This window comes from Malania oleifera, chromosome 10 (genome assembly GCF_029873635.1).
Source record: "Malania oleifera isolate guangnan ecotype guangnan chromosome 10, ASM2987363v1, whole genome shotgun sequence".
Taxonomy (NCBI): domain Eukaryota; kingdom Viridiplantae; phylum Streptophyta; class Magnoliopsida; order Santalales; family Ximeniaceae; genus Malania; species Malania oleifera.
In genome coordinates this window covers 52,037,277-52,053,766 of record NC_080426.1, presented here as the reverse complement: position 1 = coordinate 52,053,766, position 16,490 = coordinate 52,037,277, and the positions used below count along the sequence as shown (strand labels likewise).

Here is a 16,490-nt window from a genome sequence, read left to right as displayed (position 1 = left end):
TTCATATGCTTGGATTCTTAATACATATTCTAGGTCTGTATTTGGAAAAACAACTTTGAAATGTAAACTAAAATGCATAGGTTTATAAAAATATCATATGTTTAAGTTCACATTTGATTCACTCTTCCTATTCTTTCCCTCTCTTTAATCATTAGTGAAAAGCTAAGAATCCTTCGAAGTTCAAAGGTTAAGGCTTTTGTGTGGATTTGCATCCATTTAAACGCCAACAATTTTATTTTTTATTTTTATTTATTTATTTATTTTTATAGGTTAGAAGACCTCATCTCCTTATGTGTGTGTGATGTGTTGCTCTAGTGGTGAGACTCATGCTAGTTTCTTTCTAAATTGCTCTTTGACTTATGGAGTCTTATGGAACAAGCTTTTTTGGTTTGCACAGTGTCAAAGACTGTTGGGTATACCCTAGTTCTTTTGAGGCTTTTTTGTTCATTGTTTAGGCATAAAAAGGTAGAGGATTTTATGGTGGTGCGCAATTTTACTATTTTTTAAGTGCTTTGGCTAGAGAGAAATGTTCTTTCTTTTTCAAAATCGCACTTCGTAGATCAATTTTATTGAGCACTATTGATTTTCATCACGTTGTTTGGGTAGCGTGGGTTTCATCGTTAGCCTTTTTTCCTTGTATGGTTTTTCTTTTTTCTTTCTTTTTGTTTTCTGCTTTGCTTAGGGAGATTCCTATACCCCTTATATGTTCTTTCTTCTCTTAATAAAGTTTTTTTTTCCATAAAAAAAATTATAGGATAAGGTGATTAAGACAAAAGGAGAGGAAGAGAAAAAAGCACAAAGAAGAAGAATAAGATGAAGAAGAAGAAGATGGGAATCTGGGTTGGTGCCTGAAATTCTTTGCAGGTGTTCATCTGTTGTAATACGACATATATTTTTGAAAGAAGATAATAATTGTTGAAAAATGTTGTAAAAAATGAATTACACAGCGGAATAAATCGATCTTACAACGCAGCACTCACTGGTAAAATATACAGAACAACAATCGCGCAGATTATAATGAAAGCACTAACAATAACACAAGGAATTACGTGGTCGGCAAAGCCTATATCCACGGGAACAATCGGCAACGTTTCTTACTATCTTGTGTTCAAAAACATGAACAAATTTATAAATACAACATATACAACGTATATATAAAGGTTTCCCACAGGCTTTCCCTCCAAACCCCAACCAACCTAACGTCCCAATTCAAATTTGAAAATCTGCGCTAGGTTCCCGAGTCAAACCATCGACGGTTTAATACCAAGAGCAAAACCTCTCCGAATTTTGGACCAAACCATCGACGAATACAGGGCAACCATCGATGGTTTTCTCAACAAACACTAGCATTCTGTTTTCACCATGTTTTCTCTTTGTGCATGCCTTCCACTCAGTATATGAGCCACATATCACAACAATCTCATCCTTGGCGAATATACGCCCCTTAGGAGAAACTGAAAACATAAACCCCGCTTCTCCGCCTTGACCTTGGGACATTAGGTTGACACCATCTCCCTTCTAGCAACTGGAGACAAAAACCAAGTTCAAATAGTGCTTGGACTTGTCCGTGGCAGCTTCAGTTTCTTCCATGAACCCCGATTCAGTTGTAGATGTTATACCCAGTGATTGCATCTTGGACTTCCAACAAGGTCTTCCTACAACAATAAACACATACCTCATTGTAGACCTTCTGTCATCAAAGCCCCTTGCATAGTCTGCGTCAACGAATCTCATAACTGACGGACCACTTTGTTGCCTGCCAAAACACCCCATTGTACCAGCATAGGGGACATTTGGCATATCCTGAACATCACCATTCATCCATGGGTACCGAGCGGTAGACAATTTACATTGATTCTCCACAAAACCACCTTGAGATGACAAACAAAATCTCCCTACAATTCTGTCCACAAAGCCACCTTGAGATAATCTCAAACTCCCTGCAGTTTTGTCCTTGTGAATCTCTAAATCAAGACTCTTCTTGGCCGTATCAAAATCTTTTTATCAACATAGTTCCCAACTGACTAGCCTCAGTCAAAGTCTTCTCAGCAAATAACATGTTATCCACAAATAACAAAAACATTACCCCCTTGCATCCTATCACCCTCTTCCCCTTTGGAAGCTCTACCAATTCCTACATCTGATTCTTATGCAGTAACTATATCTCCTCCACCATAGCACTCGTCCATCTATTTTTCCCTTTGCTGTGCACCGCATCTTGAAAAATAGTAGGAACCTTGCTGGTAGTAATGAATACATAAAACACTAGATCATTAAATTTATACCTGAGTGGTAGCCTGATAGTGCATCTAGGTCCATTGTTTTCATGCTGGTCTCCCGAGCTATAACTCCTTGCATCATGAACAATGTCATCTCTGCCCTGAGTCTGTAACTCTACTTGCATCACATGTTCATTGCTGCTACAGTTTTCTGGCATTTGTTTCTCTTCCTTTACCCGAGTACGCTGCACCATGGCTTTCTCACCAAAAATCATGTCTCCACTAATCACCACCTTGTTTGTCATTGGATCACCTAGCTTGAAGCCACCTTTCTTATACCCTAGAAATATGTACCGTCCAAACATTACACAAAGCCTAGATCTCACCTCACTATAAATGTGCATGGTTGGACAAACAAACACTCACATCGGAGTGGTCTACTGCATAACCTATCCACACCTCTCCTGCAACTCTCCCATCTAGTGATACTCTTGGCGATCGGTTAAATGAGAAACGCACCATACTCACTTATTTTACCAAGAAATTCCTTGTAAGCCCTGTATACGACTTGACATGCTCACAAAACTCCTTGAACAAAACCAGCATACTCAATACCAATGTTTGACCTAAGGATCTCTCTTCCGATCTAGTTTTTCACCTTAGCCACAAGTTAAACCTGGCAAAAATTTCTGACTTGTGCCGCATGAGATGCACCAAGACTTTTCGTGATGAACTCACGAAATACATATGTCCAACCCGTGATTCTATTCTCATTGGTCCCCAAACATGAATAAATGCAGTCATTCATATGCCCTAACCGTATATGCCACAGAACATCTGACTTAGATTCTTCGGCTGCAGCTCTGCCTACAATTGTGATACCCTGCAGTGCATAGATATTTCTCGCTAACTTTTGTCCTTTCATCACCATCAAGTCACCTTCACACATTTTCATTATCCCACTTTCAGACTTGTAACTATACTCGTTACAATCTAAAGTGTCCAATGAAATCACATTCTTTCGTAGATCTGGTACATGCCTTACATCACATAAAGTTCTCACAACACCATCATACATCTTAATTTTGATATTTTCTATCCCAATAATTTTGCATGAAGCATTATTTCCCATTAGAACATAACTAGAATTAACTGACCTGTAGGTGTTGAACCAATTTCTATTTGGTGTCATATGATAAGAACATCTGGAATCTAGGATCCAAGAATCCATGAGGCATTTTGAACCCGATGAAACATATAGCATATCACTATCACTACTCCCTGAGTCTCCTTCCACTACATTTGCAGATTTTGATGAACCCTCTTGATTTTCAATATTCCTTTTCTTCCACTCCGGACACTTTAGTCTTATGTGCCTAATTTTCCTGCACTTAAAACACCTTATGCCCTTCTTCTTTCGGGACTGCAATCAAGTTTTGCTCTAGGACTTGCTTCTCCCACGTTCGTGGTTACTCTTCACCACAAGCCTCTCACCATGTGAAATTTCATCGCTAGCCATCTTTCTTTAATGTAAACCCAAAAACGCGCTTGTTACCTCTTCCAATTTCAGACTTTCTTTGCCCCATGTTAGAGTGGTAACCAAATTCTCATACAAGTGAGAAGCAAGTAGGGAATTCAATAGCATCAGCGTCTTGTCATCTTCCTCGAATTTCACCCATCTTCCTCGAATTTCACATCAACCAGCATTAAATCACTTATGATTTGATTGAGTGCATTGATGTGTTGGTTCAAATCCGAACCCTCAACCATCTTAAGTCAATATAACCTTTGCTTAAGAAATAACTTGTTCGATAAAAGACTTAAGACATATACCGACTTTCCAGTTTCTGCTAAGCTGCTGTCGGAGAATCCTCATCCTTGATGTGATACAACACGTCATCAACCAAACAAAGTCAGATAGTCGACACACCTTTGCTTCCAATTCCTTCCAATTTGTATCATCCATGCCTTCTAGTTGAACTCCGTATAAGGTCTTCACCATACATTGTTGCACTAACAGATTCTTCACCCTTCTTAACCATAAACCGAAGTTTTCTGCTCCATCGAACTTGAAAACATCGAACTTTGCAAAAGAAGCTCTAGAGGCCATTTCAACAATATTCTGATACCAAATTGTTGTGAAAAATGAATTGCACAGCGGAATAAATCAATCTTACAACGCAACACTCAACGGTAAAATATACAGAACAACAATCACACAGATTATAATGAAAGCAATAACAATAATACAAGGAATTACATGGTTTGACAATGCCTACATCCACAGGATCAGCAGCATTTCTTACTATCTTGTATTCAAAAACATGAACAACTTTACAAATACAACATATACAACGTATATATAAAGGTTTCCCGAAGGCTTTTCCTCCAAACCCCAACCAACCTAACGTCCCAATTCAAATTTGAAAATTTGCGTCGGGTTCCTGAGCCAAACCGTTGACAGTACCGTCGACGGTTTGCAGACATACTGTCAACGGTTTAATACCGAGAGCAAAACCTCTCTGAATTTTGGACCAAACCGTCGACGGATAGAAGGCAACCATCGACGGTTTCATTAGCAAACACTAGCATTTTGTTTTCACCATGTTTTCTCTTTGTGCATGCCTTCCACTCAGTATGAGCCATATCACAACAAATGTAGATAAGGTGAGCTGTACATATCATGGTTTTAAATAAAGGCTGCGACCGTTACATAACGCCGTTACGTAAAGGTTTTTTGGGTTACCGATACTGTTACACACCGCGAAATCGGAGGGAAGAAAAATCACGGCCGTAGAAACCGTTACGGAACGCAACCGTTACGTAAAGGCTGCTACGGCCTTTACGTAACCGCTATAAGACTGTTACACCAAAAAAATATTTTATTTTTTACTTTTTCTAATCACTTTTTCTCTCTCTCTTTCATATATCATTGTCAATATACCAAGTGGCAAGAGGGGGAAAAGATTATAATGAGGATGACAATGATACAAAATTTACTGTTTCTTTAAATACTCACAATAGATGCATTAATTAACAATTTCAAAATATTAACTTGTTAGGGAAATTTTTTTTTTTAATAATATTAGTAATGTGATATTTTATGTTCTTTATTTTTCAACTTCAACCTTCTTTCTTTTCTAGCTATTTTATATTTATATTATTCGTATGTCTTATGTGTCTAATAGATTAATGGAGTGTATAATGTATTTTATTTTATTAATTCATTTAGCACACATAAGAATTTATCACAGATAAGAACAATGAGAAGTATAAATACTCGCACACACGTAATTTTCTATCAATGATGGTTTAAAATAAATGTAAACTTGTTGCCCTTACCAAATAACTTAGTTACTCAAACTAAAGGGTCCAAAATACACTAAAACCCTTTCTAAGGATGGCTAAAAGCTTAAAACATGCAAGTACGCTAATATGCACAAGGTTGTGCGTGCTCCAAAAAAATTCATTGCCGTTACACCCGCTTCCCGTTATGTAACATCCGCTACTCCTGCTTCCCGTTACACCCGTTACCGTTACGTTACGCTACACGCTACCGTGATTTAAAACCATGGTACATATTTAATAGTGATGGTCAAAATTGCATGATAGTGGTTTTGAAGGGATTTGATACCAGTTCCTGATTTGAGTATCATTGCCTTCATAAAAAGGGGAAATAAAGTCATTGAGATGTCCAATTACCTTTCTAGCACACTTTGTTGTTCAAACGTATAACATGGTGCACAACGCTCCATGCCACATTGTGGGGCTGAGGCGTGTATGATACATGGCCTCCAGTTTTTGGGGAGGCTGTTTCCATGATTTGAACTTTTGACCTTTGGGTTTCGGTGTGGTACCCTTGCCATTAGGCCAAGGTTTGCCCTCAGGAAGCTGTATCTTGGATTGCTTGTGCTTATTTCCTGCTCATTTGTCTAATTATTTGTTTTTTTCTGGTTAAGATTATTTTGTCAGATAGCTGTTACTTCCTCTAGAAGATTTTTCTCATCTTTTGTAGTATTATTATTATAAAGTTGTTTGGGCTACAATATTGGTTCTAGAAGAGTATTACAATAGTTTTTTGTCTATAATGAAAGACATTATAATTTGGCCACCTAGTGGGGACAGACTCCTTTGGTCCATGCCATAGAAGTGAAGATTGAAAATGAATAAATCTGTAGCTGAAACTATCTCAGCATTTGTGGGATCAGCACCTAAAAACCAGAAGCGTAAGATCCTAGATTGTTATGGTGATATATGAGAGCATCTTACCATTCACATCTCAAGAATGACAGAATGTAGACTCCAGTTTAGAATTCTCCAGTAAAGTTAATTGTAGGAGAGTTGATTTGAGCATAATGTTTCTATAAAAAGGAAGAAAGTAGGGGAATGTGAGGAAATTAAGAGAAGAAATATTAAAGAGGCTGACGAGGTGACTGCTGAACGAGAGAGATTCCCTAAATGACACAGTTAATAGTAAATGAGGTAAAGATCACAAAATAATCCTTAAGCACTCTATATTTCTGCTTAAAACAAACACGTAGCTTATTTTTCTGAGGTTAGATTCAATTACTTGATTGTAGAGACTAGGGATAGGGATTATACAATGAGCTGCCAACTTGAAATAGCATTAACACCTTTTTTTTTGCTTGCCCCTATCATGTTGGTTACTTTAGATGGTTGGACAAGGTACATACCATTGAGCGATAATTAGAAGTTCATGGATGGTGTTCTTGCAGCAATCTTTAAAGCAGGAAGTCTTCTGGAGGGTTCGTAAGTTTGATCAAATGTTTGGAGAGCGTAATGGCTGCAACTCTCTGTACACATTGCATGGCTATCACTAGAACAGTCTTTGGCGTAAATTTTATTTAAATGCCTGCTTACAGAGTTACTTCTTGTTTCTAAGATTACCATATGATTCATTTACTCAGAAAATTAATATCATCAATTAAGTTTTGAAAGTAAAGAATTATTGTTGTTTTTACCTGCTTTGAATAGTAGTAGTAGTACTTTTTCTGTTTTCTAATTGCTTTTGCATTTTTTCATGATATTGTATACTTGGGTGGAGTATAGATTTGGGATGCAGGAACTGGTCAAGGATATTCTCAACACAAGGAGCATGAAAAGAGGGCTTGGTCTGTTGACTTCTCACAAATCGACCCAACAAAGTTTGCCAGTGGAAGTGATGATTGTTCAGTGAAACTGTGGAGCATTAATGAGGTATGATTTCCCGTGTATCATTTAAACAAATTTTATGGGTAAGAATTTGGTACTTGCATAAAGCAGGTAATCATAGATTCATGGTAGAAGCCTATCTTTTTCTCGTCATTTCTTTTTCTAGAATTTTTTAATTTGGAAGTCTCAAGAAAAATCCAGGAAATGGCAAAGGAAAATATATTCTTAATTAACTATTTTTGACTTTATGCGTGCGTGTTCACACATACATGTGCTGAAATAACTTCTTCTCAAGTCTCCATTCAGTTGAGCAACAACCATGTGTTCTCTTATTTGTGCTTTTTACTGAGGACTGCTGAAGTTATGATAGGAAGATGGTTATCTTCTTGTCTGTTGTGCCAGAATGTATTCACATCATCACCATCATCATCGATTCATCATGATTATGATTGGTAAGATTCCACGTCCCACCCCAACCTTTCACCTGAGCCAGGCCTCAGGTGCCAGTAGGTTAATTTTAGCCACAATTAGGTTAATTTTTTAATTGACTCACTATTGTATTAGTGTGTATCTATTTTGTTGATTTCACCATACTGTCAGGTACTTGTTAGCATGGGCTTCAAGATATGAGCCTGAATGCGAAGCTTAGACAATTAGACAAACCTTGTGGTTTCATAATTCTCCTATGACTTCACACTCCCCCTGTTCTTTACTTCGAACTTAGGCAATTGTTTGGAAAATTAGTTTTTATCTCCATTATGGATTCAGTTGAATCCTGATTCCAGGGTATGATTTTTTAACAGAAAAATTCTATTGGAACTATCTGGAGCCCCGCCAATGTTTGCTGTGTTCAATTTTCTGCTTACTCCTCCCATCTGTTGGTTTTTGGATCTGCGGATTACAAGATTTACGGCTATGATCTTCGGCATACTAGAATCCCTTGGTGCACATTATCTGGCCATGGAAAAGCTGTTAGCTATACAAAATTTTTAGATCCAGAAACCCTTGTTTCTGCGTCCACAGACAATTCTCTAAAGCTTTGGGATCTCAACAAAACCAACTCAGCTGGGATGTCCTCCAATGCTTGCAGCTTAACTTTTCGTGGTCATACTAATGAAAAGGTTGGTTTATTAACTCTAGATAATTATTTAGTCATATGGTAAATTTTTCTAATTCTAATAAATCTTTTTGTTCTGTTAAAGCTTGAAATGCATTGTTAGCCCACAACTTAACAGCTTAACCTTTTAGGTGAAGTGGTAATCTAACATGGTATCAGAGCTGGTTACCAGGAGGTCCTGGGTTCTACTCTTGTTGCCTGCATTTATTGTGTTGTGTTTAAAAAAAAAAATTGTGTTCTCTGTAATCGGTGTTATCAATGTGTTTATCTATCCACGTGCTGTCTAGCTGCACGTGCAGGGGAGCACTAAAGCTTGATATGCATTGTTGGCCCTCAACCTAACAGCTTAAGCTTTTAAGTGGTAATCTAACTGGTTCTAACATTTATTTTCTTGTACAGAATTTTGTTGGATTATCTGTTTTGGATGGATACATTGCATGTGGTTCAGAAACTAATGAGGTTAGCATGAATCCCTGCTATTTTCTTTGGAATAATGCTGGTAAGGTTTGGAATTGTAGTTGTTTGTGGGTGGCTTATTTGTACATTATGTTACAAGGACACTGATAAATGTATTAAATACCTTACACAAGGTATGTTATGAAATATGTTCAGATATGCTTGCCGTTGGCCCACTTACCCAGTAAGCATATCCCTAAAAGGGAAGAGAGGAACATAAGTTGGGCTTTGTATCTGATACGCATATCCAGCTAGGGGAGGAGAGCTAATCGCCTTACATTGTTTTCTTTCTTAATCTGTCCCATTTTTCATTGACACTTCAAAATAAGTGAGATACCCATGTCAAACATGCTACATTATGCTGGCACTTAACTCTCTTTCAGATATGGAAGAAGAAAAATTTGAGTTTTCATCCTTTAAATTTTTGCACATTCTTATAGAAAGAAAGAGTACTAAGATATTGCCATCAATACCCTTCTTGATGGCATTAAATTTTGTTTCTGAATATTTGGGGATATAATTTCTGATTCTTATTTTCATCTCTCCTCTTGTTGTACACTTCGAAAAATACTTTTAGGTTACAAATATCCTGTTTTATTTTTTCAGGTTTTTACTTATCATAGATCTTTGCCAATGCCAATCACTTCTTTCAAATTTGGATCCATTGATCCAACTCCTAGACGCAATATTAATGATTATAATGGACAGTTTGTTTCAAGCGTCTGTTGGAGAGGGAAGTCAAACATGGTTCTTGCAGCAAACTCAACTGGAAACATTAAACTGCTGCAGTTGGTGTAGGGAGGAGGGAATTCATTCTCAGTATTCTCAGCCTTGTACTTAAAGTCTGTATTCTGAGGATTTTTTAGCTGCTTCTAGTCCCAATGTCTCAATTCAAAAGGGCAGACAATGATCAGGGGCCAGAAAATTTGCCATCTTGAGCACAAATTAATGGAGCTCAGCTGTTACAGAGCTCTCATCTGCATGTCACAAGCAAAGCAATATTCTGTTTGTTAAATGGATTGGAGATTTGCCAAAAGCAAAGCAATATATTGCCCTGCTATTATAGCAGTCTATAGCTTATCCTGCAAAAGGCATGGGCTAAAGTGCTTCATGTTGCAACGCTTCAATCATGAAAGATCAGAAATGAATTCAACAAGACATTCACATCTCTGGTGCTAAACAAGGGTTTACTTTTAGAAAGATGGAGGCTTAGCGACCAATATTCTTACTCTGACTAGGGGAAGCCTCTGAGGCATGGCTAGAACTCTTAGACAAGTTGATCACAATGGTGGGCTGGGACAAGATGGAAGAGCTGGTAGTTAGTCTTTCCAGAACCACACATCCCATTGTGAGCAATTACTCTCTCCAGCAAACAGATAACGGAACAAACATGGGAATGCTGGAACTTCAGACACACAAGGCTTTTTACAGCTGCTCCGTAGTTTTCACTCATAATTGTACATAATTCTCCGAGTAGGCAGTTTTCAAATTTTCTAGCATTTCTTTAAGGACCATCTTCAATTTCTCAACCAGGTTTTTTGGGGGCAATTCCTCATGGATAAAGTGTTCTTAATCTTCACTCATTTCAATATAATTCCAGATTGAAAATGTATCCATTAGTCTTATTAAATGAACAGTACCCAGATTGCTTTGATTTCTCAAAAATTGTAATGGATGCGACTTTGCTAAATTTTAACATCGCATGTCAATTATACTGTTCTTCTAATTTCTGTACAACTTCTCATGTGAAAAATCGTATTCAGTTCTTATTTTTATTCTTCTCAAACTTAAATTATTGTTAGTGTTGCCTATTCCATCATATATATTTTGTTCAGCAAGGTCAGGGTAGGGCACAGTTGCAGGATGTGACGAGAATACTCTTATTAGTCTAACCTAAAGTATGAGTTCTCTTTTGCATCTGGCTGTATAGTGCCTTGCTCTTCTTGCCCGTAAGTTTCTTTTGGTTCTCCAGTAAAATAACTCTTATTCAATTGTACATCCTTGTCAAACTTTGGGAAAGTTAGCTTGTATAAGTTGTGTATGGGCAGTTCCATGCTAGTTTGGTTGGAAAATTTGCCAGTTAAATCTCAAAATGCTTGTCATCTGTTATTGTGCAACTCGAATTTCAATTCAACACAGTTTTCTGTGAAGTGATGTTTTTGTACGTTGCCTTTAAAATTAAAACTGTATTTGAGTCATCATGGTTGCTGTTGGCTAGACCACAACTTTCACCTGGTGGTTTTTTTCGGGGCGCGGGGGAACTGAACCATAATAGTTGACACAAGATGGCCAGAGCCTGAAACTGAAAGTTTTAACCGTTCAACTGGGCCGGATGCCTAATTGATCAAATCCTCATGTTAACAAAGAAGCGCAAGAAAGAAAACAGCCCAGATGAGTATTGCAAAAATGTAGACGCAGTTTTACAGTACAAATTAACTTCAGTGAAACTGTAGAAAGCAAACTAATCTGTTCCTACCCTGTCACAAACTACCCTGTATACAAAGATGGTGAAAATAAAAATACATAAAAATGTAAATATCTGGTCTATAAACTCCCATTTTTCTTTTTCAGAAATTCATTTTCAATTTGGCCTAGGGAAGTTCAGAATCTGAAACATGACCAGATGTTCTACGCACTTTTGGACTGATCGTCATTAACTGGCTCTCGGAATTCATTCTCATACTTCGTGCACTATGGGATGTTTGTGGAGGTCTAACAGATCGTCCTTTCGGTGTCCCTGTATGCCAAACCATGAAGGATAATATAAGATCTGAAATACAAGAAAAGTTAGCCTTCTTCCTCATTAAAAAAATGGTTAGAAAAGTACATATCCAGTGGGATTATAATTATTTACAGAAGAATCAATAACATTGCTTTTTGATTTTTTTCAATTTAATCAGTTCTTGAAAGAGTGGCACATACAAAGCAGAATCCTCAAGTTATTTTACACACACACACACACACAAAATCACATCACTATTTATTAGAGTGCACGGGCTATTGAAGTAGAAAGAATGTTCAATCATCTAAATAATAACTGTTATGTTATAAATTTGATTCTGACTAATACAATATGCCAAATACAGAATAGTGGCCATATTCAAAGGATGCCCCTTCTGAAACTCTTCTGCACATTCTAGATGGTTTAAGAACCATGATTTAATTTTTTTGTGCACAATGCAATCTGGATCTGCAATGGATTTGGCTGTGATAATACTTCAAATCACTACAGTTATTGGATTGATTATGCAGATCTCTGTGCTCAGTGATTCTCAGCAGCTTTTAACACACTTTTTCAGAGTTCTGCAGGCTGTAAGATTGATAATAATAATAATAATAATAAACTGAAAAGGTACATGCCCTACAAACTTCATATTTACCTTCCCTAGCAATTTAGGTTCTTAAAAAAATAAAGGCAGCCATTGGAAGTCTTTGAAGCTTTTTATTTTGTGGGATGGGTTCTGCTTCTCGCTTGAAGCTGCTCCCAATAACTCATTAGCAATCCTAAGTTATGAGACCTATAACTTTAACTCTCGAAGACAATTTTCTGCTGAAAGTGTTCGTAATATGATGTCTGCAACCAGCTGCATCCCCTGTTCACTGTTCTAAGGTGCAGGAAAAAGACTAGCACTCAATATCAAAGTACCTACTTCGAAAAAACAATAATATACAAATTATCAAGCTTAGTTGTTGTGCTGGTGAATAACTGTTATGAGATCGTTTTAATAGTATCTGCCACAATTCTAGCTGCTTCTGCTACTGCCGTATGAGCAAAAATTAATGAAATATCTAATTTAGAGAAAATGGTTAGGCCTGAATTAATAAGATGAGAAATGACCTGGTTGCCTGTTGGTTTTTGTGTCTGCAGATTTTTTAATCGTAGAAATCTTCTTATTTAAAGTTTCGGAAGCAACTAGTGATTTCTTCTCTGTTACCGTGGGGAAGGGGTCATCCATAGTGTTCCCATTCTCATCCCCACAGACTGAACCTCCATCACTTCCTGATTCTGAACTCTGGTTCGTGCTTGTTTTTTCTTTCTCCTCAACTCTATAAGCAAACATCTGAAAGGGGACTCGCGATACCAGTGGTGGATCAGGATTCCCCCATGAAGAAAACTCCTTTAAAAGCCTAGCCTCAATATCACAGTATTCAACAAGTGGCATTGGTGGTTCTGGATGGCCGTAATCAGGGTTCATCAACAGAAACCGTTTTATATAGCGAAGGATCCTGCATATGGATGAGAAACTTGGCCGTTGATTTGGGTCGGTGTGCCAACACTTCTTGGTCAAGTTTGTGACATATTTTGGTGAATAGAATGGAAAGAGTGGCCTCTCCCCAGCTCTGATGTTTCGGCTCATTTTATCCCCTTGAAGATGTCCATCCTCAAAGGGGACCTTTCCAGTCAGCAGCTCAAAGCATATCATCCCAAAGCTGTAGACATCGGACTTTTCTGTGTACTTGGAGTTTCCAATAGTTCCTGATTGTTCTTGCTCTGCTAGAACCTCAGGAGCATGCCAAATGAAAGGGTTTGCGGAGGACTTTTGAGAGATATTTTTGGCAGAAGATAGGCCAAATCCTGTGATTTTTGCATGCAAATACCCTTCTGTGGAGACACTTCTGGCTTTAACAAGAATATTAGAAGGGTTTAAATCTCCATGGTAGATTTTCTTTGAGTGGAGATACTCCATTCCTCTTGCAATCTGAAGCATAAGATCAACTGCAACAGGTAAAGAGAATGGAATTCGCTTCCTTGGGCCACAGATCTCTTTAATGTAGCTGCAAAGATCTCTACTCATTAGTTCCATAACCAAAAAACACTCTTTCATTTCCTCATCAGTAAACCCGCAAAGGAAGTGCAGTATATGAGGGTGAGAGAGGGACAGTAGCATAGAGATCTCAGGAATCAGAGTTTCAATTTCTCCAAAAAAGTGCCTTAAAACAAAGATTTCACCCAACCACAGGATCTCCTTGTATTGGCTCCCATTCCCTAACCGTCTCCTCACCTGGTAGTCCTTGGAGCCCACTAAGATGGAACAAGGTAAGAGTTTCGCATTCAACAGCTCTGATCCATCTAAGTTTTTGAAAAGATCTGTGAGTCGTTGCTCATACTTTATTGAACTCGCTAGACCTGAAATCTTCTTTTCCCTGATCTTGTTGAGGAGAATCCATCTGTCTTCATTCCACACTGTTTCTAAACGAGTGCAAAAATCCTGCGAAACAAGATACTGTTTCCCAAATCTCCACTGGAAGAGTTTTGGGTCTTTCCACTCCTTGTGATACTTTCGTGAGAACGCAAGTTTCTTCTTTTGCATCTCATCTGGGTCCAACCCCGATATTTCTGCTGCAATTTCTATTGCTTCAATGACAATTGGAACGCAAGAGAGCAAGTTGTGGATGCAGAATTCCACGCAGTCTGTGTTGTGATAGAAGGTAATGACTTTAGCCCACCAGTCCCTGGTTTCCAAGCTGTGTCTGATGTATTGTTCTCCTTCTTTGAATGCACGATGCAGCTCTTTCAAGGGCTGTTCAAGAATTTTCCATTTCATATTCTTCTCTTCAAATTTTAGGTTCTGTTTCATCTCCTCTGCTATTAAATCATAAGCAAAACTGAACATATCAAGCAGCAGACAGCACTGCCTCTGATTGGTATGGATATTGTCTTTGAACACCATAAGAGCCTTCAAGCCTCCCAATACCTCTCCAATCTGCCGAAATTGCTCCATCCTGAAACTAAAATATCAAGATCTGAAAATGGGTATTTCAAACTATCACATAAACATTGAATCAACTTTTCTGTGGGAGGACAAGAAAATGGCTTTAGATTGAAATTACCAGCCAGAAGATAGCAGCAGAAATGGTCAAATTTGTGTTGGTCGTAAGCCAAGCAAATTTCAGCTGTCTTATATCAAAATAGGGAATGCAGGTACCAAATCTGGAGAGAGAGAGAGAGAGAGAGAGAGAGAGAGAGATAGGCACTGATTTCCACCAGATTCTTATGAGCCCGGCAGAAATTCAGCAGAATTCAATTTTATCTTCTGAATCTTCTCATGAGCCAGATCCAAATAACCAAAATGGAGATATGTGGGTATTTTCGCAGCCAGAGTAAAATGCCAGGAAAAAATGTTGTCTGATCTCTGAAGATTCAACAAACTGGGCGTAACATAACTTCAAAAAATCACGTATAATTCCTCAAAGGATCAAAAGAGAATGTTTGTTTTTTCCTGGGTGAATACGGGGGAGGAAAAGAAGGTGAACTTTTCTCGGGAAAATAGTAGCGACAATTCTTGTGCTCATTTTTAGGGAGTTTGTGACTGGGGTTGTTTGACCCAATAGTTGTTTACCAGTTTGGATTCGCCGATGGTCCATTCTGTGAAGGGTTCTATATCAAGGTGTTCCCGCGAGTTTCGATTCCTTAGCTTTGGCGACGGCTGAAAGTTAACGGTTAACCGTTCTGACTCCCACTTCGCGCCTTCCTATTCATGGTCGAAGGGAACCGGCATGATCCAGTTAATCCCTTGACCCGAGTTGGTTCGGGAAAATATATTAGTTATAATATGTCAATCACAATAAGTTATACAATAAATTATATTGATGTTATGAAGCAAATAGTAATATAATATTTTTACGAGTATAGTAAGAAATAGATTAAAAAAATTAACTATTGTCAAATTTTATCATAAAAAATATTTACTTTTTTCTTATTATATAATAAATAAAATAATAAAAAATAATAAGTTAGTTCTCAAAAAATATTTTGAATCATTTTATTTTAATTAGTACAATTAAACATTTGCATTTAATAAAATTATGTAACTAAAGTTGTTATTTTATGAGTCGAGCTTCTTCATCTTCTTGGTTTTTTTATTTTTTTATTTTTGGTCTTTTTTCCTTTAAGGGCAAGCTCATAGCAATTAACTCATTATTTGGTACATTATGTTAAAACAAGTTAAAAGTGAAATATAATAAAAAAATTATGTGATGAACATGTAAAAATATAAAAATTAAACCTATTCTAATTTTGCATATCAAACAAATTATTAATAATAATAATGTTAGGTCAATATGTTGTGACATTTCGACAGGTTTCCTTAACATCATTGAACTTAATTTAAATGAAAAATATTGTTAGCCCTAGTGGCTAAGGTTTTTCATTCAAGTTTGTTTTGATGATAACAACCCATTAGTGGTTCTTGGTTAGTTAACCTTTTTCCTCAAGTTCAATTCAAATATACAAGTAGATACTAAAGCAATAATAAGGATCAGACGAATCATGATGAAGCAATAAGCAAAAGCATACACAGAGAATACTCAAGGCACAACCAACCGAAGACCACATTGGAATGATATTGGTAAGAATATTTAGTAAGAGTTGAGTAAGTGCATATGCATGTTAGTTCATAGGATATCTTTAATAAACTTAATAAGTCTTCAAGCAGATTTTTACAAGATATCTTATACTTAAACAAATTTTTAAGGACAAGTTTTTAACAAGTTTAGGGTTTTAATATCTCACAAACTTGGTCCCC

At 37.2% G+C, this 16,490-nt stretch overlaps 2 protein-coding genes across 6 annotated transcripts in view; one reads left to right on the top strand and one right to left on the bottom strand.

The window, feature by feature from the left end:
* The window catches only part of LOC131166319 (protein SUPPRESSOR OF PHYA-105 1-like), a 33,977-nt gene extending 23,287 nt beyond the window's left edge, over positions 1–10,690 (top strand). For 3 of the 5 annotated variants that reach the window (XM_058124760.1, XM_058124758.1, XM_058124757.1), the window contains 4 exons: positions 7,290–7,436; positions 8,195–8,512; positions 8,908–8,967; positions 9,571–10,690. In XM_058124760.1, the coding sequence (XP_057980743.1) occupies positions 7,290–7,436; positions 8,195–8,512; positions 8,908–8,967; positions 9,571–9,762 (717 nt within the window). In that variant the 3' untranslated portion in view covers positions 9,763–10,690. The remainder of the gene's footprint in view (positions 1–7,289; positions 7,437–8,194; positions 8,513–8,907; positions 8,968–9,570) is intronic. The other 2 variants (XM_058124762.1, XM_058124761.1) reach the window with 2 other exon arrangements.
* A 651-nt stretch (positions 10,691–11,341) lies between these two features.
* Positions 11,342–14,687, bottom strand: LOC131166318 (uncharacterized). Its single transcript, XM_058124756.1, has 2 exons — positions 12,803–14,687; positions 11,342–11,701 (listed from the first exon to the last, which is right to left on the bottom strand). Exons 1-2 carry the CDS (start codon positions 14,685–14,687, stop codon positions 11,556–11,558), a joined length of 2,031 nt encoding a protein of 676 aa, XP_057980739.1. The 3' UTR covers positions 11,342–11,555.
* Between the last annotated feature and the right edge of the window lie 1,803 nt (positions 14,688–16,490).